Below are 24,766 nucleotides of genomic sequence, written 5' to 3'. Positions count from 1 at the left end.
TGAGTGATGTGAACTCTCTTCAACAGACATCATACAACCATTAATTAAAGAGTGGAGATGTCAAAATAACATCTTTAAAGACTACTAAGTCCTGCCATAGCAGCGGGGCTCTGACAGTGAGGGTGTGTAATGGCTGTGGATAGGGAATTAGTGGGAGATATATGAGCCACTTATGGTGCAATAGGCCTCTCCACTTTCTGATAAACAGTGCCGACCTCTGGCAGCAGTGCCGAAGCAGAGAAGACATTCAGTAATGATATTAAGCAGCTCTGGAGCTTTTCTGGAACGGCAAACACACACACACACACACACACACACACACACACACACACACACACTAGTCACAGACACATTTACATTATAATTATAATATACTGCATGCCAATGTATAGATTTTGTTTTTTCATTCCATTAAAGGAACACTATGTAAAATTTGGTGTTTTTATTCCTGGGCTCCCCCCTACAGTCGCAGAGTGTAATTTCCTTTTACAGCACAGTCCTGAAATCACCAGAGGGGGCATAGTTTCCTACCCTCCCCTAGTGCACTTTCTGTAGTGCTGAGCCCAGAGTAGCAATGACAGAGACTCCATTTTACAGCACAAAATCACAATGATTTTGAATCAATGATTCAAGGACACAGTACAACAAACACTTTTAAGGTTACAATACTACCTTATGTTCCTTTAACCCCTAACCCCTGACTTCTTCACATTACGTTGGTCAAATATTCGGCCGCCACTGTCCACTTTATTTAAACCCCCTGATGCCGATGTGTTCTCTGTAGATAATCCGGACCCTGAGGGACAGGGATTCTGTCAGGCTGGCTTCAGTGTGGACTTCACCAAGGTAACAGCTCTGTGTTTTCATGTTTGTATGTGACATAACTCTCTGTGAAGGACCTTGATCTATGTGGCTTTCATCCTCATCTTTCTACTGGAAATGTCCACCCTCATCCTTCCTTTCTGTCTGTCTGAGAGAGTAGCTGTGAGAGGAGCGTGTTAAGGGCATTACAAAGGGTGAGAGAGAGAGAGGGAGACAGAGACAGAGTGTCAATCTCTATTCTTCCCTCTTTTCCACATTTATTAAAGAGGGGAAACTAGCATAACATTTGTACTGGGATCAGCTTTGCAAACCATTTACACAAGTGTGCTCAGATTTTCTACAAAAATATACTGAAGGATACGTTAAACAATGTGGCATTACTGTTCTAATGCTGATTAAATCTCTCCCTTTTTCTCCCACTTTTACAGGAAGGGACACTGGTAGTAGGAGGCCCAGGGAGTTTCTACTGGCAAGGTAACACACTTCCCCTTGTTTCTCCATACTGTGATGTTCCCCACTGTAGTTGTTTAGCAGCTTTGCTGAGCTAACGGTCATCAGTTCAGCACTCAATTTAAAAGCCAAGATGTTCATGTTTGGTGGTGATGTCATGTTTCTTGTTTAGTCTCTGATGTATGGCTTTTATGCTGTTCGTATTGATATCGGAATTACACCATATCGACTGAAATGTAGAAATATATCAGGATATAAATTTTGTCCGTATCGTCCCATGCTAATTGTGTTTATGACTGTTTCCCGCATCTAAAGTCATGTTGTTGTACAATTCCCTTGGTCACCCCTCTGTAGCCTGACGCTGAGTGTTAGCTCTGGATGTATACAATGCTAGTGTTCATATGTACATATGGTTACACCATTCAAAAACTAGTGTGGGGGGAAACCTGCTGCCTGCCTCAGCGTCTTCTTTGAAAGCACTGTGGTATCATTTTTCATTCAATCAGTTACCAGCTTCTTATGAAACAGTTAGATTATTGGAGCCTCTCTCCAAGGACTTGTAGAATCCAACTCTCTGACAAGAGAATGGAATTCCCCCCCTCCCGACACACACACACACACACACACACACACATACACGCACACACAAACCTGGAGCCTCTGAAGGGAACGACTGGAAAAATTTTCAGAGAGAGTGAGAGAAAAAGATGGTGCGTCACATACCCTTGGGTCTCGTTAGCACGCTAGTCCAAGTTAACCTCCGCTCCTGCTTGGTTTCATCACGGCTAATGCTGAGCCAGCGCTCAACCCCCGCAAAATCATCCCGTGCTAACTGTTCCACAGTGAATGCACAACTGATTTTTACCAATGGCTAAAGGCAGCATAAATGCCCAGTTAACAACAGCAACCACCGGGGAGTTTAAATGAATCCCTCCTCATGGTCAGTTGCATTACTGTTGGCTTTGCATGTACTTGAAAATCAGAGGATTAATAATACCTGTTTCCTCTTGTTTGTCCAGTGTGTGTGTGTGTCAGAATGTGAGTCCTACACATTAACAGTAACAACAATAACTATTACTACAAGTAATAACTATTAAATATTTTAGCCCAGTATATCTCAAGGTGTGCTTGCACTAGCTTACAAAAGCAAGCACATGTTCCATCTGAGGCGTGAAACCAGCCACCATATCTTTTCAAACTGCTGCTGACATTATGCCATTGAATGGCTCAACATGCTTGGAGGAGAATACTGCGTCAGCTAACAGGTATCAAGGCTAGCATCACACTGAGTTGATGTGAGGGACAAGGAAAGCCATTCCACCCACACAGAGAGAGCAAGAGTACAAGGATTGTGGTACTGGTCCTTTGACTCCCGCCGAGGCTGTACCAGGCTGAAGAGACTCAAATCAGATTTTTTTTCAGGCCTGTGTGAACATGTCAGAAAATCTGATTTAATAACTTTCATATGTGGTCCTAGATTGGATACATATCTGATTTTTGGGCATGACACAAGAATGTGAACGGTCAGATCAGATTCAACGTGTCTTTTTTCATGCGCTGGCGGTGCAGCAAATCAGTGGTGAAGGAGAGGCTTGAGCTGAGTCCCAGATACTTACATACTGCACTTCACAGATTATTAAACTCAAACAACCAGACAGGGCACTAGTTTTTTTGACTTACACTGTGCACTACATAGTACACGGCCACTACATTCAAGAAATCCTTGAAGACCCAGCTCTTCCGAGAGTATCTCTTGCACCGAAAGTCTTTCTTTAATGCACTTATTACTTCCTGGCGTATTGCACTCAATGTAAGGTACTTTGTATAAATCGTGCTGTAGTTTGAATGTTAGATCCTCTTTTGTAAGTCACTTTGGATAAAAGCGTCTGCCAAATGTAAATAAATGTAAATGTACATAGGGTGGTTTGAGTACCCTATATTGGAAAATCAGGACTGATTAATGAGGTTTGTAATGGGAATGTAGCCTGAGGTATCACAGGGAATTTAACTCAAATTCTCCTAGCGACAGATCTTTGGTTACATTTTTTTTCTGAATCTTTTGTGGATCAAGTTTAATTGTAGATTAGTCTAGTGCTAGTTAACCCTGCTGGCTTCTGCCGTTGCTTAGTTGCAACAGTGATGTTGTTGTTGGACATTAGTGACTGAATAAAATGTTATATTCAGTTTGAATTTGGTGAAAATGCTGTCTACCTGTTCAGCCTATGAAAAGAGAAACTACCCTAAAGTATTTTCTTATCCATGCTGTACTGATTGATAGTATATATTAGTAGATATAGATATTATTTACCTATGGTTGGTTGGTTAGGTTGGGAAAGTCATGAAGCTGTTGAAGCATCAATGTTTGGGTGAGAAAAATTCTGCTGGAGATTTGAATATAGCAAGAAATGGAGGCTCAGCAACCTGATCTGTGTCCTGTGTGTGTTTCCATGTGAGAATGTGTGTGCGTGTTTGTTTGTACTGTGATAAATACTGATTGTGGGATAATTGCAGTCATGTGTGTAAGAACGCATGCATGTAAATGAAGTCATTCACTAAGACCCCCCAAGTCCCTCTTGCTCCTGGCATTAAACTCCCCTGGACTGCAGGAATTTAAGAAACATTCTTTTCTGGTACAGTTCTGCTTTTGGGGCACTATATATATGTGTGTGTGTGTGTGTGTGTAAGAGAGAGAGAGACAGAGAGAAAAGTAGAGAGAGAAATGAGAAATGCAATTTGAAAAAACTAAACATACTAAGCATTAGAAGAAACGTGAATACTATCACACACTGATCTCCTGTAGTATTTGTGTGGTATAGTGTCCTGTAGACGTATCCATGGGTTGCAAGTGATGTCACTGTTTATAATAGACGCCATACTGATAAATACTCATAAAATAAGGATTCTGCACTCAGGGACTGTAGGTATGTCAATAATCACTGTAAGCTTCACATCTTCCTGTTGAATTAGTGTCTAATCCGATACGTCACCTCTGCTCAGTGGACAACTTAGTGATTTTGCCACTAGATTTTATGACTTTTCAGACCTTGTGGTGAGTTTTTAAAAAAAAAAACAGACTAGCCCCAAATCTACTGACTTAGACAAAGTACAAATCTTTGATAATTCTTATAGAAGATAATTGGCGGTAGCGCAACTCATTAGAGCACTGGGACTGACCATGAGTAGGAGACACGGCTCCCTCTGTGGCTCCCAGAGACGGAGCTGGGGGAGCTCTCTTTCTGCAGCTCCTGCGCTCCCAGAAATGGAGCAGTCTGCATGGCAGCTCACAGAATGTGCTGTGAATGTACAAATTGTGCTGCCAAAGACACAGTGACGTTTTAATTCATTCATTCATTCATTATCTGTAAGCGCTTATCCAGGGTTGCGGTGGGTCCAGAGCCTACCTGGAATCATTGGGCGCAAGGCAGGAATACACCCTGGAGGGTGTGCCAGTCCTTCACAGGGCAACACACACTCACACATTCACACCTACGGACACTTTTGAGTCACCAATCCACCTACCAACATGTGTTTTTGGGCTGTGGGAAGAAACCGGAGCACCCGGAGGAAACCCATGCAGACACAGGGAGAACACACCACACTCCTCACAGACAGTCACCCGGAGGAAACCCACGCGGACACAGGGAGAACACACCACACTCCTCACAGACAGTCATCCGGAGGAAACCCACGCAGACACAGGGAGAACACACCAACTCCTCACAGACAGTCATCCGGAGGAAACCCACGCAGACACAGGGAGAACACACCAACTCCTCACAGACAGTCACCCGGAGGAAACCCACACGGACACAGGGAGAACACACCAACTCCTCACAGACAGTCACCCGGAGGAAACCCACACGGACACAGGGAGAACACACCAACTCCTCACAGACAGTCATCCGGAGGAAACCCACGCAGACACAGGGAGAACACACCAACTCCTCACAGACAGTCACCCGGAGGAAACCCACGCTGACACAGGGAGAACACACCCCACTCCTCACAGACAGTCATCCGGAGGAAACCCACGCAGACACAGGGAGAACACACCAACTCCTCACAGACAGTCATCCGGAGGAAACCCACGCAGACACAGGGAGAACACACCAACTCCTCACAGACAGTCACCCGGAGGAAACCCACATGGACACAGGGAGAACACACCAACTCCTCACAGACAGTCATCCGGAGGAAACCCACGCAGACACAGGGAGAACACACCAACTCCTCACAGACAGTCACCCGGAGGAAACCCACCGAGACACGGGGAGAACACACCACACTCCTCACAGACAGTCACCCGGAGCAGTAATCGAACCCACAACCTCCAGGTCCCTGGAGCTGTGTGACTGCAACACTACCGTGCCACCCACATTGACTTTTTTCTTTTAGATTAAATTTATTCCCTTTACTGAACCCCTATTGAGACATTCAGCTTCATTCAAACAGTAAACGCATGTCTTATGAATGTATGACCAGGGACCGAAGGCGTGATTGGACCTGGAAACTTAGCAAGCGAATCACTGTCTGGGTGCGGTCTGTGTTGTGCACTATACTGTGACTATACTGTGTGGAGTGACTGACACAGACGAACAGAGCTCTGTTTAAAAACATGACGTGGATAAATGGGTCAGGGATCCGTGCTGATATCACTTTAATTTTAGCACCTTAATGAGAACTAAAAGTGTTGAGCAAAAAAATAAAACCATTTACGTATCCCAGTTTTCATTCGAGATGTGTGTTTGAGTAATGAGTAGGTACACTGTTCCCTACAGAGGGTGTAGAAAGACATTGGCCATCTTGCGCCCAGTGATTCCGGGTAGGCTCCGGACCCACCGCCACCCTGAACTGGCCAAGGGTTACAGACAATGAATGAAAAATGAGCGAATGTGTGTCCTGTAGGAGAGCCACTATAGTACTAAGTCTTATAAGGGTATTACTGTAATAGTGTCTCTCTCTCTCTCTCTCTCTCTCTCTCTCTCTCTCTCTCTCTCTCTCTCTCTCTCTTACTCACTCTGTATATCATACACCCGCCCGCACCCTATGTGTGTATGAACACAGACATGTGAGTCTCATGCGCCCACTTATCTTAATTTTGTGGACATTTCAGGACGCACTAGAGGTCATAAAAACCGTGCTCTCTCCATCCTCCCCTCGCTTCTCACGCTCTATCCATGCTGACCATGTGAACTGTATCACTTCATCTTTTGAAAAAAACAAAGGTGTTTGCCACATGGAGAAAGAAACAAAAGAACAATAAACATTTATTCTCTGTGAATATTTATCATTTATTATTAGTGATTTTAACTGCTTCAAGGTGCTCCCATTGCTGAAGCACATGTTTACTGCACATACGGCTTGTATAGACTCCACAGATAAACATGACGCTCTGAAGAAGCTGCACATGAGCTTAGAGGCATCATGTATAATGCCAAGTACCAGCAAGAGGGGAATAAAGCTTCTAGTGTTGGGCTGTGAAGCAGTAGAACTGTGTATTTATTCTGGAGGGAGGGGGCTTGAATATCCAATACCATTGGGATGAGTTGGAGTGGTGTTTGTGATCCAGAACTAATCATCCAACATGAGCATCTGACCTCTGTTATGCCCATGTGACTGAATGCAAGCAAATCTTCACAGAAATGAGTCAACATGTATTCTAAAGGCGTCCCAGAAGACTAGAGGCAGCAGTGAGGGACTATCAATAACATCCTTGATTTCATATGGAATGTTGGATTAGCTGTTTTGTGTGTGTGTGTGTGTGTGTGTGTGTGTGTGTGTGTGTGTGTGTGTGTGTGTACCAGGACTAGTTGTATAATGTTGTGTGGGGCCAAAGTCTGTTTAGACACACACATTGTGTGGTTTTGTCTACCTTGTGGGGACTGGCTTGTGGTCCCTGCAACATACGTCTTTAAATATTAAGGTGAAAATATGTTTTAAGATTACAATAATGAGTAAGAGTTAGGATTAGATTTACGGTTAGGTTTGAGTTTAGGCTTAGGTTGATAGTATTTATGGAGTTTAAGTTTAAGGCATGTCTCCACAAAAAGAATTGAAGTCTGTGAAATGTCCCCACAATACATGAAAAACCAACTTTTGTGTGTGTGTTTGCAAGTGAATATTTGCACATATATATATACAGTATTACGTTACAGTAAGTACAGTATTATATATATATATATATATATATATATATATATATATATATATATATATATATATAATACTGTACTTCAACTTGTAGACACACACACACACACACACGCTTAGAGAAATGAATAGCTGGGGCCCAGGTCAGTCGGCAGTTGTACCAATAAAAGAGAATAATGAGTTTGTCTAACCTTCAGTGGGAAAAAAATGATTTCTCTCTCTCTCTCTCTCTCGCTCTCGCTCTCTCCCTCTCCCTCTCCCTCTCCCTCTCTCTCTCTCTCTCTCTCTCTCTCTCCTTTATCTTCGTCTTCAAGCCAGATCACACTGGGCTTGGTTTCCTGTTATGGAGTTTGAGTTCTACTTTTTTCTGAGTAACTGAATATTAGGACTTTCTCTCATTCAGTACCTGATTTCAGGTAGTTATTAGAATGGTTATGTTATGAAAGATCTCTTACACAGCCTGTGTGCACAGTAATTTGAGCAGCTGAAGCCTACCAACCCTCAAAATGTGAAACTTGATTCAGCTTGATTCAGAAATCATGGGATAAAATGAGCCGTTATGATTGGACTCCGCTTCCTATGTCAAGTCCAGAGACATTTTGTCCCGTCTCTTTGTCTGAGTCTGTCCAATCACAACGCTCGATCTGCTTTTACATGAGAGCACAAAGACGAGGTTAAACAGCGCAAAACAGACACAATGACCATGCTGATTAAATACGGTGGAAACTAGAACAGAGAACTTAGCAAAAACGGCTAAAATCCAGAGCGTCTGCTCCTCACCCGTGGGCTCTTGTGCTGAACTGAGCTGTGGCTCCTTATTATTTAAAGAAACAGGCGCTGAAACTGGTCTTTCTGACCAGGGCTGTTTATACAGGTGGTGAACGCTGCTGTGGTGTTTGATCCTTTTGGTCTTTTGACCACAGACCCCAGAACTGCGTTAACACGTGGAAAAAAGTTCACTGTCAACTCCTTAACTTTACAGCATCTATTTCCTTTTCTCAGTAAGGGCTCAGAAACACACACACACCGTGTTGAGTTGTGTGTTATCAACGTACGGAGAGACAGTTTTAAGTGCTGTTTATCTGAAATATTTTGTATGGTAGCACTGAAACACTTCTGATTCTCCATTGACAGCAGTCTTTGTTACCTTAATGAATTGTACATGTGCTTCTGCACAGGATATATTAACCCTTTATGTGTGCGTGTGTGTGTGTGTAGGTCAGGTGATCACAGCAGGAGTTGCAGAGATTCTGAACGGTTATTCTCTGAAGGCCATTCTCAGAAAAGTCCAGGGAGAAAAACAGACGGAAGCTACTTCTGATGCCTACGACGACAGCTACATGGGTAAGAGAGTGTGTGTTGGTGTGTGTGTGCTACACTATACAGTAGGTCATCAATCATCTTGGTCACTTTATGGGTCATCTACTGCTCAGCTGATAATGCTGGACATCTGTACCATTATGAATAGTTTATATCATAGCTTTTGTGGCAGTAATTATTAAGTTTAATATGGTTAAAATTACATATGAGCACGAGTGTGTGAAGTGGATTGTGGAGCTGTTGACAGGTGGGATTTATGAGATGGCAGGGACTTTCTGTACACACAGCTTTACAGGTCAATAGAACTGGCCTTGACCCGTTTTTATCACACACACACACACACACACACACACTCACACACTTTTAGAGTGGTGTGGTGAATACTCTTTCAAGATTCATAGTCATTTAAAGGATGTATTTGAGCAAGACCTTTATATTGTCATGTGTTGCATCATAGCAGTTGGCTTTGGGGGTTGAAGGGTTTAAAAACTCCAGCAGCACTGCTGTGTCTGATCCACTCATTCCAGCACAACACACACTAACACCACCACCATGTCAGTGTCACTGCAGCACTTAGAATAATCCACCATCCACATCATATCTGCTCTATGGGAGTCCTGATCAGTGAAAAACAGGATGAAAGGGGGCAAACAAAGTATGCAGAGCCACAGATGGACTACAGTCTGTGATTGAAGAATTACAGAGTGATCCTGGATGGTCTGTGGAGCTGAGAGAATGGGCAGTGGTTGTAATGTTATGGCTGATTGATGTATATATTATTTATATCCAGGAATAATGAAGTGTGTGTGGTCTCTTTTCTCTCCTCTGTTTGTTAGGATACTCCGTGGCGGTCGGTGAATTTACAGGCGATTCACAACAAGGTGAGAATCCCTGAGAATAACCCCCAACCTCACACAACCTCCTGTCTCCTTTTGTCTGTCTACTCTGTCTGTATTTTATAGTAACACACACACACACACACACACACACACACACACACACACACACAGAGCCAGAAATTGACTGTTGGATGGGCTTTGGCATAAGTGGGTGTGTACAATATTTCTTGACCAGGATGGGGGGATGGAGTCGGGGTGGTTAATTGGTCAAATTGAGCTGGGGGTTTTGGGGTGGAACAGACAGGAAGGAGAGTGAGTCTCTGCTCATGAACTTGGACATGAGGAATTAGCTATGGCTGACTGGGTGGGTCCAGTTTGGCCCACCCATGACTCTGTCCCTGACACACACACACACACGCCAACAAACCTCACAACAGCAGACCTATTAGAAATATGTTTATTGGCAAAAATGTGCAGTTGTTTTGGACTACGCTGTTTTGGTTTTGATGCCTGGACAGAAATGGCCTGGTCACATTTCAACAATATAGCGCCCTTGAGTAAGGCCATAGTTAGAGGTAGGCTTTTGGAAGTGCCCAATTTATCTCCACACACAATATATCTTTGTCAGATTGCATAAATAATACTAATTCTAACTAGTGTTGGAGTATGTAGTGTTGTTAAAAGTGTCAGAGTTGAGTATGCTTAAACATCCGCATACGATAGTCCCCTAATCCAATGGGAAAATAAAAGGGGGGAGCTTCTCGCATCGGTCCCAAATGGTGTACTACTCCCTACATAGTGCACTTCACAGATTTTACTACACACAGACAGGCGCAGGTAGTGTCTCTGTCACACAGCTCCAGGGTTCTGGAGGTTGTGGGTTCAAGGCCCGCTCTGGTGACTGTCAGTGAGGAGTTTGGTGTGTTCTCCCTGTGTCCACGTGGGTTTCCTCCAGGTGCTCCAGTTTCCCCCCCATGGTCCAAAAACACGTTGGTAGGTGGATTGGCGACTCAAAAGGGTCCATAGGTGTAAGTTTGTGTTGCCCTGTCCAGGGTGCGTTCCCGCCTTGCGCCCAGTGATTCCCGGTACGCTCCGGATCCACCGCATTTCTGAATAGTATTAGGATGCGATACACAATTCGGACGCAGCCAGTGAGTGTCTCAAAGGTTGTCAAGCTTTTGTCTGATCTTGTGTTATTTATGTGGTTGAATGCCATCAATAATCACAGCAATGTTGTGTTTAGCAATACTCTAATATCTAGAGTAAAGCCTAAATTAATGGGGGACAGTGTTTTTGTTAATTCCCTTGTGAAGAAGCAGATGTCCTGGAGGTGAATAGCGTAGTGCTGTTAAATACTGCATTCATTTCACATGCTGTTTTTTTAGGGTTCCACAATTTTGTGATAGAGTCCAGCAACATAGTGGACAATTTTCAGTGCACTCAAACAATCCCAAAATGCACTGCAATAGGTACTATACATCCCACATACAAAAGTGGACAGAACATACCCATAATCCACTGCATTGTTTGATAAAACAAAAACTGCATTAGTATCTGGAATCGTTGACTACACTCCTGAATTCAGTTCTCTATAATAGTGCACTACATAGTGAGTAATGTAGGGAATAGTGAATAGGGCCCAACTTAGATGCTTGTCTAACATAGCAACAGTTGCTAAGGAAGAATCCTAGCATTAGCTGTGGGAAAGAGGAGTGCTGAAATAAATATAGGGGGAAAATAACACCGAAAAATGGAGAAAACTAAAACATTTAAAACAAACGTGGGTTGCACCTCATGGTGGATGGAAATTTGTGGCTGGAGTGTGTAAAATGACATGTTGTTCTTACTGAGAACTAAGAGGGGCGGTGGGGAGTGGAATGAGAAACAGAAAAATATCCCTCCACTCTTTGATTGTGGTGAGCTAATCAAATTATGGAGTTATTTAGTGCTGTCTCTGTAAGTCTAAGTTTAAAGTCAGTGATGTTTAGCATGATTTCTCTCTGTGTGTGTGTGTGTGTGTGTGTGTGTGTGTGTGTGTGTGTGTGTGTGTGTGTGTGTGTGTGTGTGTGTGTGTCAGGAATATATCATGTTGTGGGGACTAAAACCTTTTACACACTTACACTGTGGGGAATTCTCCTCCTTGTGACGACCACAAGCTGGTCCCCATAATGTAAACCATTACATTTTAAGGTAAAGACATGTTCTAAGTGTAGGGTAAGGGTTAGGTTAAGAGTTTGGGTTTGAGTTTAGGTTTAGTTTAAGGATTAGGGTTAGAGTTAGGGTGGTAGTACTTACATAAGGTAAGTGTAAATTGGCATCAAATGAATGGGAGTCTGTGTAATGGCTCCACAGTGCATTAAAAATAAACCTTGTGTAAATATATGTCTGTCTGTGAATTTCTTTCCTTGTGTGTGTGTGTGTATGAATGTGTATATGAGGCTGTGTGTGTATGTTTACCAGATTTTACTTATATAGAACCAAAAACTCTTTAGGCATGTTCTGAGGACTTGTCTTATTTGTGGGGACCAAACGTCCTCACAATGAATGAAAACAAACCTCTGTATGTGCATAAGTTTGTGTTTGTGTCTGTCTGTCTGCTGTCTGTGTGTTTTTGTGCATGTATGTGTATATGAGACCATGTGTGTATGTTTACCAGGTTTTGCTCATATGGGACCACAATCTGTTTAGATACATTATGGGGACTTGTCTTTTTTTGTAGAGACAAAATGTACTCACAATGAATGGAAACAAACGTCTATGTGTATATCTGTGTGTGTGTGTGTGTGTGTGTGTGTGGTGTGTGTTTAAAACTCTGTGTGTGGTAGTACTGGGGGCTTCATTGACTGTGTTGTTCTTTGATCACGCTGTTCAGACTCAGCCCCAAATTACAGAGCGCTAAGCACTCTGTCAGTGCACTGAAACCCAGCACATACACCGCACCCCTTCCACCCCACCACTAACCACACATCTGTCTGCTCTCTCACCCTCGGACCCTCTCTCACTCAACACAAACCATTGCATCCCATTCTGTCTTTCAATCTCTCTCTCTCTCTCTCTCTCCCTCTGCTAGGAGAGGGTGCATGTCTCTTTGTGGTGTGTTTATGGCTATGTTTGTGGTGTGGGGGGTGGACGGGTGGGGGTTAGAGAACAGTAAGGTATGAGTTCTAATGACCTTTGAATCCTACAGGAACTCACTGTATACTCTGTTAGACAGTCTTTATTTCCTTTTTCTTAAACCACAAGCTTTAGAAATGAAGACACACTAATATGTATCTTTCCATCTCTACTTTCACCTTTATGTGACTCTCTCTCTCTCTCTCTCTCTCTCTCTCTCTCTCTCTCTCTGTCTCTCACTCATAAATATTTATTTGAGAGTGATTGACATGTTGCTGATAGAGGAACTCTCCACAAGTTACCTTTCTCACCTCAGTGTTTACTCTCAGATAACACTGATAAGCTCTCTCTCTCTCACACACACACACTCACACTCACACTCACACACACACACACACACACACACACACGCTCTGTCTTTCTGTTTGTTAGCGTTTTCCTCTCAAAGATGGATTCAGTTTCTTGAAGTAATAATAATCACAAATATATAAAAACTACTGGTATGTATAAACTGTGTGTGTGTGTGTGTGTGTTTCTCCAGAATTGGTAGCAGGCGTACCTCGAGGAGCGCAGAACTTTGGTTATGTAAGTACTTAAAAATACATGTATATCCAAAATACTTTAAAAAAGAAGGATATAAAATATAATAACTTTCAATATTCAAGTAATTTTGGAACGATTAAAAAAAATAAAATGTTTAATTTTACAGGGGGTGAGCCAACATTTGCACAAAATGCTACACACAGAACATGTGTCATCGTTGACCAAAGAAAAAATATATCTCCAAAATAATAACTTTACAGGAGACGCCAGTTAGGAAGATGTTATTCAGAGTAATTTTAGAGCATTTCTATTGGTCCATTCATCATGACATTTACACAAACTGTGAAGCACAGTTGCTGGGGTCAAATCATGTAGTAAACAAAAAATGGAGAAACGTTATCTCTCTCCCTCTCTCCCTCTGTTGCTCTATTTCTGTCAGTGTTTAGTTTACTGCATCAATTGAACACAGGAGCTCACCTTCACACTGTGTGAAAAGTTTATGAAGAATGGACCAATAGAAACACTCCAAAATGACTTCCATTGAAAGTCATGAAGATTTGTTTTTTCTGTAAAATGACACGCATGTTTTTGAATGTACAGTCTTTTGCAAACGTTTGCATACCCCTTGAAATGTTAAACATTTATAAGTAATTCCAACAGGGGGTCTATTGAGAGTGATCTTAATATAACATTCCTGTAGTAGTATCCATATTCATTTTTATCCAAAGTGTAAAAATCTGCATTTAAACCGTACACGGTAATATCTACAGCGGTCTCTGCACTTCTCTGTAATCTGACCACAGCGGCCAGACTTTTGCACACAGCTGTATATGTGTCGCCCGTCTTCAGGTCGAGACGAGTGGCCCAGCCTCACCTCATCTGGATGTTATTTTAGACGTTCTAAAGGAACCCCAGGCTGGACTGTGCTATCCTTAGTGTTATATGAGGGGGTGATCTCCCTCTGGTTCTGATTTAGACTCTACCATTTGAGGTCAGACTATGGGGGGGGGTGTTGTATATGTCCATAATAACCTTGCATAACTGTCAAGCTCTGTTTGATTTAATATCTCAGACTGGAGAACCACACAAAGCTTCAGTGAAGCCACTCGGGCTGTAATTATTACAGAACTAAGAGCCTGACAAAGGGAAAATTGCTCTGGCTTTGGCAGGAATAGCACTAGTGTGGTCATGTTTAAATGCCTACACGACCATAACTCTGTAATACAAGTGCGTCTGTCACATGGGCGAAGTGGTCTGAGTTAATCATTTTCTCCTTTTAGGTCGCTGTGATCAACTCCACAGACCTGACGTTCCTTCAGAACTTCACTGGAGAGCAGGTCAGTGTGAACCAGTGTGAAGATGCTGTGTATGACTTTACTGGGGGGTGCTGTTCATAGGGCTACGTACCCCCTTCATATGTGCACATATGCAAAAGCACTACTTAAAATGGTTCTAGAGGCGCAAGAAAGGTAGTGGGCTACCAGCTGACAAGTGGGAATGAATCTGATTGGTTAAAACGGATTGGGGTTTGTAGATACCACCATAACCCATACATCTCCACGTAGACCCTCTTGTTCTCCTGCACTGATGGCCAGAAATGACTCTGGAAGTATAAATGTGCAAAGCAATTTTAGTTTTTTGTTACTGTAGCCTTAGCTCTTCAGAATTTGTTGGAAGTGCTGCAATAATATGTTTTGTTTTACTTGAATGGAGGTTAATGTAACTTGCTGCCTCAGAGGAAACTGCAGATTCATCAGATTCTGTAGAAGTACGTTCCTTCTCATTTAAGTTATGACTGCTGCCTCTGAGGAGGCAGAGTATTATTGTATTCTTCAAAGCTTCTTTTAAGGCAGTCAAAAATGAGTGTGCAAAATGTACTTCTTTAGAATCTGCTTCAAGGGCAGCTTCCTCTAAGCAAGCGGTCATAACTCAAATGTGCAGGAAAGTATGTGTACAGTATCTGCCTCAGAGGCAGCGAAGCACTCTGCAGCATCCCTTTGAGGCAGTTTCATTATCCTCCACTCAAAGCTAAAACAAAATACTGAGATTTTTGCAACACTTCTAATAAATTATGAAACAGAAGTAAGTCTACAGTATATTGCACATTTATTTTTTCCAAAGTCATTTCTCAGAGAAGGAACACCACAAGGGACTCCCCAGAGCTTTACTGAATTCTGACTGGGTATTTGTAATAAAATCTCCTCTCAATCTGTTTTAACCAATCACATTCATCCCCGCCTCTTGGCTAGTGTCCAATAATGTTCCCTCTGCCTCCAGAACCATTTTGAGTTCATTTTTGAGTTTCATAAACCTAGATTCTTTTATATGTATTTATATATATATATATAATGTAGCGTATTATCACCTACATATCATTAAATAACTGGAATGGTCATCAACACCCACCTTGTACAGCCATTCACTGACCACTCTGTCAGAAACACTTCAGCTGCAGCACAAGCACAGTTTGCTGCAGTAACAGCTTCTACACTCCCAGCAAGGATTAGGATTACATCCAGTAATGTGAACAATAATGTGAGGATTTGATTACATTCAGCTTCAGGAACATTGGTGAAGCTTGGTACTGATGTTGGATATGTAGTTCTGGATCCCAAATACCAAATCGACTCATCCCAAAAGTACTGGACATGGTTCAATCACTCCAAATTCACTTCCACTGCTTTACAACCCAGTGCTAGGGGACTTTACGCTAGGGGATGCTGGGCATTGGGTCTGGTGATCTGGGATCATGCACATGCAATTTTATGTAAGATTTTAATAATCATGATTAACACATTTGTAGAAAAGGATCTCTGGCAACTCAGAAAAGGGGGGGGGGGTTATGGTGCGTGGTTGCTTTTCAGGAGTTGGTCTCAGCCCCTTTGAAAAAGGGAACACTTAAGGCATCAGCACACCAAGAGATTTTGGACGGCCACTTCCTGTTCAAACATGACTGTGCCCCAGTGCACAAAGCAAGGTCCATAAAGACATGAATGAGTGAGTTTGGTGTGGATGAACCTGACTGTCCTGCACAGAGGCCTGACCTCCACCTGATAGAACACCTTTAGGATGAATTAGAGTGGAGACTGCGAGCCAGGCCTCGTCCAACATCAGTGTCTGACCTCACAAATGTACTTCTGGAAGAACGGTCAATAATTCCCATAAACACACTCCTAAACCGCATGGAAAGCCTTCCCAGAAGAGCCCAAGCTGTTTATAGCTGCAAAGGGTGGGCCAACATATTAAACCCTATGGAGTAAGAATGGTTTGTCACTCAAGTTCATATGTATGCGAAGGCAGATGAGTGAATACTTTTGTAAACAGTGTTTATTGTCCCATTGAAGCTCACCCAATGGTTTTCAACTGGGGATTATTCTTTGTGTCTTATAGATGGCCTCATATTTTGGATACACTGTGGCAGTGACGGACCTCAATGGAGATGGGTAAGTAGTTGGCTTGTTAAAAAAGTATAAAATTGGTGACACTTAAATTCATTTTAAATATAAGTGGGTGGCACAGCAGGTATATCACACTGTAACTTGTAACACACTGTGCTGATAAGAACATGGTGGATGAGACCAGAACCTTCTTGTACTGCTTTATAATTTTTGCAACATTCTTATTTACAGAAATGATATTTTCTTATAACGGTGTTGTGGACCCTATTAGTATAAACACATACCATCTTGTGCATATAACTGTTTATTAGTAACTACACAGGCCTACGTCAGGCTTTTAAAGGCATTATTTATAGCATACAGCACATTGTGAATGTGTTTATAAATGATTAGTAATACAGAATTCGTAGCAGCTGTTATTGATCTTATTTGTCAACTTGACTTTACTCCTCGAGCTCTCTTCTCTTCTTTTCACTCCTCTCCTTCTCATCTCTTTATTTAGCCACTCTTCTTTAATCTTCTTGCCTCATCTCATCTTTTTTCTTTTTTTATTCACTGATCTACTCTCATATGCTCTTCTACCCCATCTCCTCCTCTCTTCTCTTCTCCTTTCCTCTTCTCTTCTCTCTTCTACTCTCCTCCCCTCCTCCCTTCTCTTCTCACCTCTCCCGTCCTTTCCTCATCTCTTCTCTTCTCTCCTTGTCTTTTCTCTTTTCATCTTGTCTCTTCTCTTCTCTCCTTGTCTTTTCTCTTTTCATCTTGTCTCTTCTCTCCTTCTTTTCTCTTTTCATCTTGTCTCTTCTCTTCTCTCCTCTCCCGTCCTTTCCTCATCGCTTCTCTTCTCTCATTGTCTTTTCTCTTTTCATCTTGTCTCTTCTCTTCTCTCCTTGTCTTTTCTCTTTTCATCTTGTCTCTTCTCTTCTCTCCTTGTCTTTTCTCTTTTCATCTTGTCTCTTCTCTTCTCTCCTTGTCTTTTCTCTTTTCATCTTGTCTCTTCTCTTCTCTTCTCTCCTCTCCTCCTTTCTTCTCTTCTTACCTCTTGTCATCTCTCCTGTTCTCTCCTGCTTTCTCTATGTTCTTCCCCTCCCCTTGTTGTCTCTCTCTTCTCTGTATGCAGTAAGGTGGTCTCTTTAGGGTCTCTGTGTTGAGTCTGGGGTTCTGCTCTGGTTTGTCTGGACAGACTGTTGTGGCTCTGGTGGAAAAGTTGATGTTTGAGTTGAACGTCTATGTCATATCTCTGGTTTTCTCTTTAGGCAGGCACACACACACACACACACACACACACACACACTGAGTTTGAGTAAATTATAAAAACAGTTGAAGAAATGGACAGGCGAAAATGAGTTTTCTCATCTGATATCATCACAAGAGAATGTCTCCATTTGTTTGTTGTTTGTTCGGTTGGATTTTTAATCACAGTAACATTTATCACTCGGTTTCATTCCTGTCTCATATTTCCTTCTTTTTTTCTTTCTGATTCCATTCTGTCACATGTAACTCTTTTTATTCGAGCCGTTAATCTCACAGGAGATCTGGGTCTTAACATTCTGTGGTGAGATCACTCTGATGGAGATTTGAAGGCTTCATATTTTTCACTGAACGTTCTATAGCACTGATGTTCAGTTAAGGGTCCTTCACTCAATCTTTATCAGTTGAAGTGAAGGAAAGACTGGTGTGTGTGCGTGTGTGTGATTGTGTGTCTGTGTGTTTCTATTTATCCATGTGTATATGTTCATTACAATATTAAATACAGTGTATAGTATATTTATTATTATTGCTGTGTTGATATTATTCTTTTAAAAATGACTTTAATATAGTTTTTACATTATAATCAACTATGTAAAGAGCAATAATTGCACATGCACAGTTCCTATAGCAAAATGTGAATGTTAGAGATAATGTTTCTTATTTTATCATTGTTATATTCACATTTGTTGAAGGATAAATTGCTTAGATTTTTCAAAGAAACACACTTTGATAAATCCATACACGTAGGTGTCAATATAATGCCTGTTTTTAAATCTGACATGTATTAATAATTGGCGGCACCGTGGTGCAGCAAGTAGTGTGTCTGTCACACAGCTCCAGGGTCCTGGGGTCGTGGGTTTGATCCCCGCACCGGGTGACTGTCTGTGAGGAGTGTGGTGTGTTCTCCCTGTGTCTGCGAGGGTTTCCTCCGGGTGACTGTCTGTGAGGAGTGTGGTGTGTTCTCCCTGTGTCTGCGAGGGTTTCCTCCGGGTGACTGTCTGTGAGGAGTGTGGTGTGTTCTCCCTGTGTCTGCGAGGGTTTCCTCCGGGTGACTGTCTGTGAGGAGTGTGGTGTGTTCTCCCTGTGTCTGCGAGGGTTTCCTCCGGGTGACTGTCTGTGAGGAGTGTGGTTTGTTCTCCCTGTGTCTGCGAGGGTTTCCTCCGGGTGACTGTGAGGAGTGTGGTGTGTTCTCTCTGTGTCTGCCTAGGTTTCCTCCGGGTGACTGTCTGTGAGGAGTGTGGTGTGTTCTCCCTGTATCTGCGTGGGTTCCCTCCAGGTGATTGTCTCTGAGGAGTATGGTGTGTTCTCCCTGTGTCCACGTGGGTTTCCTCCGGGTGACTGTCTGTGAGAAGTGTGGTGTGTTCTCTCTGTGTCTGCGTGGGTTTCCTCCGGGTGACTGTTTGTGAGGAGTGTGGTGTGTTCTCCCTGTGTCTGCGAGGGTTTCCTCCGGGTGACTGTCTGTGAGGAGTGTGGTTTGTTCTCTCTGTGTCTGCATGGGTTTCCTCCGGGTGATTGTGAGGAGTGTGGTGTGTTCTCCCTGTGTCTGTGTGGGTTTCTTCCGGGTGACTGTCTGTGAGGTGTGTGGTGTGTTCTCCCTGTGTCTGCGTGGGTTTCCTCTGGGTGCTCCGTTTTCCTCCCATGGTCCAAAATCACATGTTGGTAGGTGGATTGTGACTCACGTATGTATCTTTACACTTATATAGTGCCTTTCAAGACACCCAAGGACGCTTTACAATCCACACTGCTCAGAATGCTCAGAACACTCAATCCACACATTGGTGAGAAGCGGCAGCCAAACGCGCACTTCGTACTCTCGACCAGGAACGACCGTCCTCTTATACGACCACCTGGAGGACTGCATCGGGCACTAGGGTTTAACCCAGGACAGAGTGCCAATCCATATCTGGGCGCACACACATTCACTCACACATACAGACATTCATTCACATACACACTCATTCACTCACACACCAGGACAGTTCTTACAGAAGCTAATTCACCTACCCTCCATGTTTTTGGACTGTGGGAGGAAACTGGAGCCCCCGGAGGAAACCCACGCAGACACAGGGAGAACATGGAAACTCCACCCAGATGGGACTTGAACCCAAGATCCCAGCGCTGGGAGGCGAACGTGCTAACCACTAAGCCACCGTGCCGCCCAACGTGTCCAAAGTGAGTGTGTGTCGCCCTGTGAACTGAATGTATTAATATTAATATCTGTGTGTATTTGTGTGTGTGTGTATAGGTTAGATGATGTTCTGGTAGGAGCCCCCCTATATATGGATCGAGAGTTTGAGAGTAAACCCAAGGAGGTGGGCCGAGTGTATCTTTACCTGCAGGAAGACACACTTCTGTTTTCTCCAGCCATTACTCTGACCGGGACGCACCAGTTCGGACGATATGGCAGTGCCATCGCTCCTCTAGGTGACCTCAACCAGGACGGGTTCCTTGGTAAGTCTGTGTTTATGTGTGTTTTATAAAACACCTTAGAATTATGTGACCTGATTGGCATTAGGCCCTTGTTTAGCTGCTGTAGATTGTACCATTTCATTAAATTTCAAGCTTTTCTATGGAGCAGTGTGTATAAAGCTAAACCATTTGTGTCTATAAAAAATAGCTCAGTATTTTGGTGGTTGCTATGATATCAAAGGTGGTTGCTATGGTGTATGACTGCTAAGTTTTCGCTAAGTGGTTTTTAGGGTGCTTGCTAAGGTTTTGTGAAGTGGGTACTAGGGTAGTTGCCATGTTAGCCCAGATGGTTGCTAGAGTGGTAAGCTATTTCATATAGTTGCTAAGATCGTGCAATTTGGGAGCTATGGTGTGGCATTGGTTTTTATTTATGGTTTCTATGGTGTTGCTGAAGCATTCTACAGGATCGCTATGGTATTTCAGGTTGTTGAAAACGGTGTCCCAGGTGGTCTCTATGGCAGTTTCTGTTGTTTTTCAGGTGGTTGCTAGGTTGTTATTAAATGGTTGCTGTGGTAACACATCTGGTTGGTTGGGTGTTACTAGGGCATTTATAGCATTGTGATATAAGAAACCCATTCATTTATATGAGAAAACAAATTCAATAATTTGTCAGTTGCAGAACAAGAATTTGAGGATTATGAAAATACTCAAGAAAGTCCAAGTTCATCAGGATTGTCCACATGTTTGTGCACTTGAGAACAGGTCATGAGTTTGTTGTTGTTTTAGCCCCATTGTGTATGTATTCTTGGGGTTCATGTCAGAGGACAGCCATTCTTTCTCCTCCTCCACATTTCCTCATTTTTCTGGGGCTGTGTTTTGTCTTGGATGAAGAGGATGTCCTATTTTCAGACTTAGTGCTTAAAAACCCTTCAGCCAATCAGGATTTAGGAGATTTGCTGGTGACCCCCAGCCCTATCACTGGTTTCCTGTTAGGAGTGTACTCAAAAACGGGATGTCTGAGACTGTATACCTTTGTGCGGTTTGTTTTGCTGTCTTTGTGGGGACTGGGTTGCTCCAGAAAGGCAAAAAAGTATTACTTGTGGTCCTTAAAAATCTTCTGGTTCTTGTTAGAGGTACACACATCTTACAATTGTTTAAAAGACACAAGAATCGTGGTTATAAAAGTAGATGGCGTGTGTGTGTTTGGGGAGGGGGAGGTTGGTGCTTCAATCTATTTTTACACTGCAGATGTGTGAAGTGTGTAGCTGTCAAGTCCCCAGTTTACATTCTTCAGATTGAAAGTTTGTTTTCTTATTTATTTTTCCTGTCTGCTAGGTTTCCTCAACCCAAAGACTGTGCTCTCAGTCAGTCAGACTGGAGTGGCCTACAGTTACACAGGACACACAGTGGCACTTTGTGAAATTTGTAGAGAACTTTGTTCAATGTGAGTGAGTTAGTTGTCTGTTGAGTTAGTTGTCTGAACTGCTTATCCTGTTCAGGGTCGAGGTGGGTCCGGTGCCTACTCAGATTCACTGGGCGCAATGCGTGAACACACCCTGGAGGGGGCGCCAGTCAATTCAATTCAATTCAATTAAATAAGCTTTATTGGCATGACCATATTCAGACACAGTATTGCCAAAGAAAGTATTGTCAGTCCTACACAGGGCGACACACACACACTCGCACCTATGGACACTTTTGAGTCGTCAATCCACCTACCAATGTGTGTTTTTGGGCTGTGGGAGGAAATCGGAGCACCCGGAGGAAACCCATGCGGACACAGGGAGAACACACCAAACTCCTCACAGACAGTCACCCGGAGCGGGACTTTAACTTACAACCCCAGGACCCTGGAGCTGTGTGACTGTGACACTACCAGCTGCGCCACCATGCCACCCTGGGCATAATGTAGTTTATCAAAAAGTAGCTCTACTTAAACATTCAAATCAAATATTATTTACACTTTCAGTTTTAATAAACAACAAAACATACTGTAAACTTAACCTTTAAACAAGTCCGGACGCAGTAATTATGGGTCTCTTTTTCGTTTTGAGAAAGGAACAAATCTTCAGTAGGAACCAAAGTGAGTGGAGTGGTTCTGAGGGAACGTGAAAACCTTCTTGCTGATTGGTAGCATCACTGCTCATTTGCATAGAGTTGAGCAGCGCTGAAGTTACCCATTTTGCCACCTCATGTCACTCACAGTCGCATCGCTCAACTTCGCCCAGTGTCGCTCACTCTCATTGACAATGAATGACTTCCAGTCTCTGTGTCGCTTTTTTTGCTTTCGGTGTGAACACACAGTTAAAACTTTGCTGCTGATATTGCTGATTAGGAGGGGTGTCTAGATACTTTTGGTCAAGGTGAGAGATCTCAAGGGGAGTCTAACCAAAGCTGTCCAGATCCTCATTCTAGTTTTTTTACAGACTGGAATGTTCCCGGTCCCTTGAGGGTCCGGGGGGTCTTACTGTTGTCAACAGTGTTGCTTCAAGTTTCACCAGGTGTACCAATGTTTTGTCTAGCAGCTAATTATGGCTAGTTTTCATTGAGTTCCACATATGACCACATATACTGTAGAGGTCAAAGGTTTGGGCACGACTAGGAATGGCATTTTACTGTTTCTCACAAATATCTCTGAAGGCAACAAGACTAATAAATCATAAAACTGTATTAGACCCCTCTGCATTTCCTAAAACCGCTTCATGAGTAGCCAGCCCCCTGGGATGCTTTTCCAGCAACCTTCAAGTTCCACATATGCTTTGACCTTGCTAACTGCTGAAAGCTCCTTGTTTGGGAGCCCTGCAGTTGACAAAAATCTCCCCAGTGGCAATGTAACATTGGACCTATCATCTGGAGATCTGGTGTTTAATCCCCAGCAATGCTGTGGCCATCTGTGGCCCAATGTCAAAGTGACCATAATTGCCCTTTGCACTTTCTGGGTGGGTGGAATGGTCCTCGTTCTTGTCCATCAATCAGCACCACACTAGCAGGTACAGGCATCTATTAGCAGTCATTGTAGAATTAGCAGTCAGAGTTCTTCTCTGAGTGTTTTTGAGCTGCCTGTGGTTGTTGTGTTGGCAGGTGGCTGGCTTTAAGTGTCTCAGAGGGAGCAATGCTTGCCTTCACCTTTTCAGTCTATGCTGTGGCCTTGGGATCTGGAAACTGCGAGTTTAGTTATCAAGTTCAGGGATGGCCAGACCCTGCATTATTTTCAATCTACTGCTAACACTATGCTTTTTGGTCACTGGTACCTGGTTTGTTTTCCACTACCAAATCTCCCGGATCTCTCACTGGATTCTTTGTTGGCCACCAATCCAAGGAGCGTTTAAACCTCTTCAAAAGACCACGCCGTAATTTTACGATCTGCCGTAATTATGAGTGATTTTTTTTCATTTTGAATATCATGTGTAGTTAAACATCACAAAGAATATGTCCTGAGTGCTCATTGTGCTGGTCAGTCTCCCTTTTTAGCACAGCTGTAACAACTGGGGATGTGAAGCTAGTATGTGTTTCCTCTGAGACACTTGCTTCCTCACCATCATTTTCAAATAATCACTAACACAATGTCAGCGCAACACACTTGGAGGAGAACACTAAGTGCAAATTGTTACATTAGCCTGCAGGTGTTAGCGCAGGCTAAAATCAGTTGTGATGAATGATGCAGGTTAAAGGGAGGGTCATCAGAGCTTCATCGGGGGAGAGTGTTGGGAGAGTGTTTTCAGAAATCTCCAGACAGGTGAAGACAAGGCCATGGACTCAAAGAGGGTCGCAGGGAAGATCCAGCGCTTGCTGTAGTTTCCTTCCCGATCAGCACCATGTGTGGTTGTCACGGTGACAAGGCACGTTGTTTTCAACAGCTTTTTCTCCTTTAGACAGGAAACAGGTGGAGGGGGCAGGGTTCAGGCCTGACTAATCAAACACAGGTGCAATCAAACCAGTATAATCACTTACAGAGACTGTCCACACATGCATGTTACTTAAATACAGACTTTGAAAGCGGACATAAGACATGAATTCTAAACATGCGACCCAAATACAGCCAAGTGTATGACATATATTCCCCCTCTCTATATATATTTTTTCTTTTTTAGTGTCTACAAGTCTTTTATACCTCTTTTTCTGTCTTTCTTTCTTTCTTTTGGTTTTATGGTCTGTCCATCTTCTATTCCTCCCTTGCTTCCTCACTTTATATACAGAACAGTTAGTTCCGGTCACGCACTCTGATTGGTTGAGAGGTGTTCTAACCGTGCTGATATTTCACGATAACAGCACAGTTATTCCCAACCACTGTATCACTCCACTGAGCCGTTGCTAACAACTCTCTTTACACTACAGCTGTGCTTATTACATTTTTACCAGTAAACAATGTTCAGCTCATGTTTTACACCAATAAACGGATACTAATACCAATAGAAAAACTGATACTAATACCAAAATAAAAACAAAAAACACGTACCAGTTATATTCATTCAC

General features: G+C 42.9%; 1 protein-coding gene across 1 annotated transcript in view; it reads left to right on the top strand.

Moving 5' to 3' along the window:
* Positions 1 to 24,766, top strand: part of itga8 (integrin, alpha 8) — a 103,061-nt gene that overhangs the window by 5,594 nt on the left and 72,701 nt on the right. The window contains 8 exon segments of the mRNA XM_066683569.1: positions 785 to 846; positions 1,251 to 1,296; positions 8,641 to 8,766; positions 9,579 to 9,623; positions 13,237 to 13,280; positions 14,519 to 14,575; positions 16,629 to 16,681; positions 20,130 to 20,335. Coding sequence (XP_066539666.1) covers positions 785 to 846; positions 1,251 to 1,296; positions 8,641 to 8,766; positions 9,579 to 9,623; positions 13,237 to 13,280; positions 14,519 to 14,575; positions 16,629 to 16,681; positions 20,130 to 20,335 — 639 coding nt within the window.

The sequence above is a fragment of the Hoplias malabaricus genome, chromosome 1, assembly GCF_029633855.1.
Source record: "Hoplias malabaricus isolate fHopMal1 chromosome 1, fHopMal1.hap1, whole genome shotgun sequence".
NCBI lineage: Eukaryota > Metazoa > Chordata > Actinopteri > Characiformes > Erythrinidae > Hoplias > Hoplias malabaricus.
Note: the sequence above shows the minus strand (reverse complement) of the source record. Positions and strands in the feature narration are given on the sequence as shown.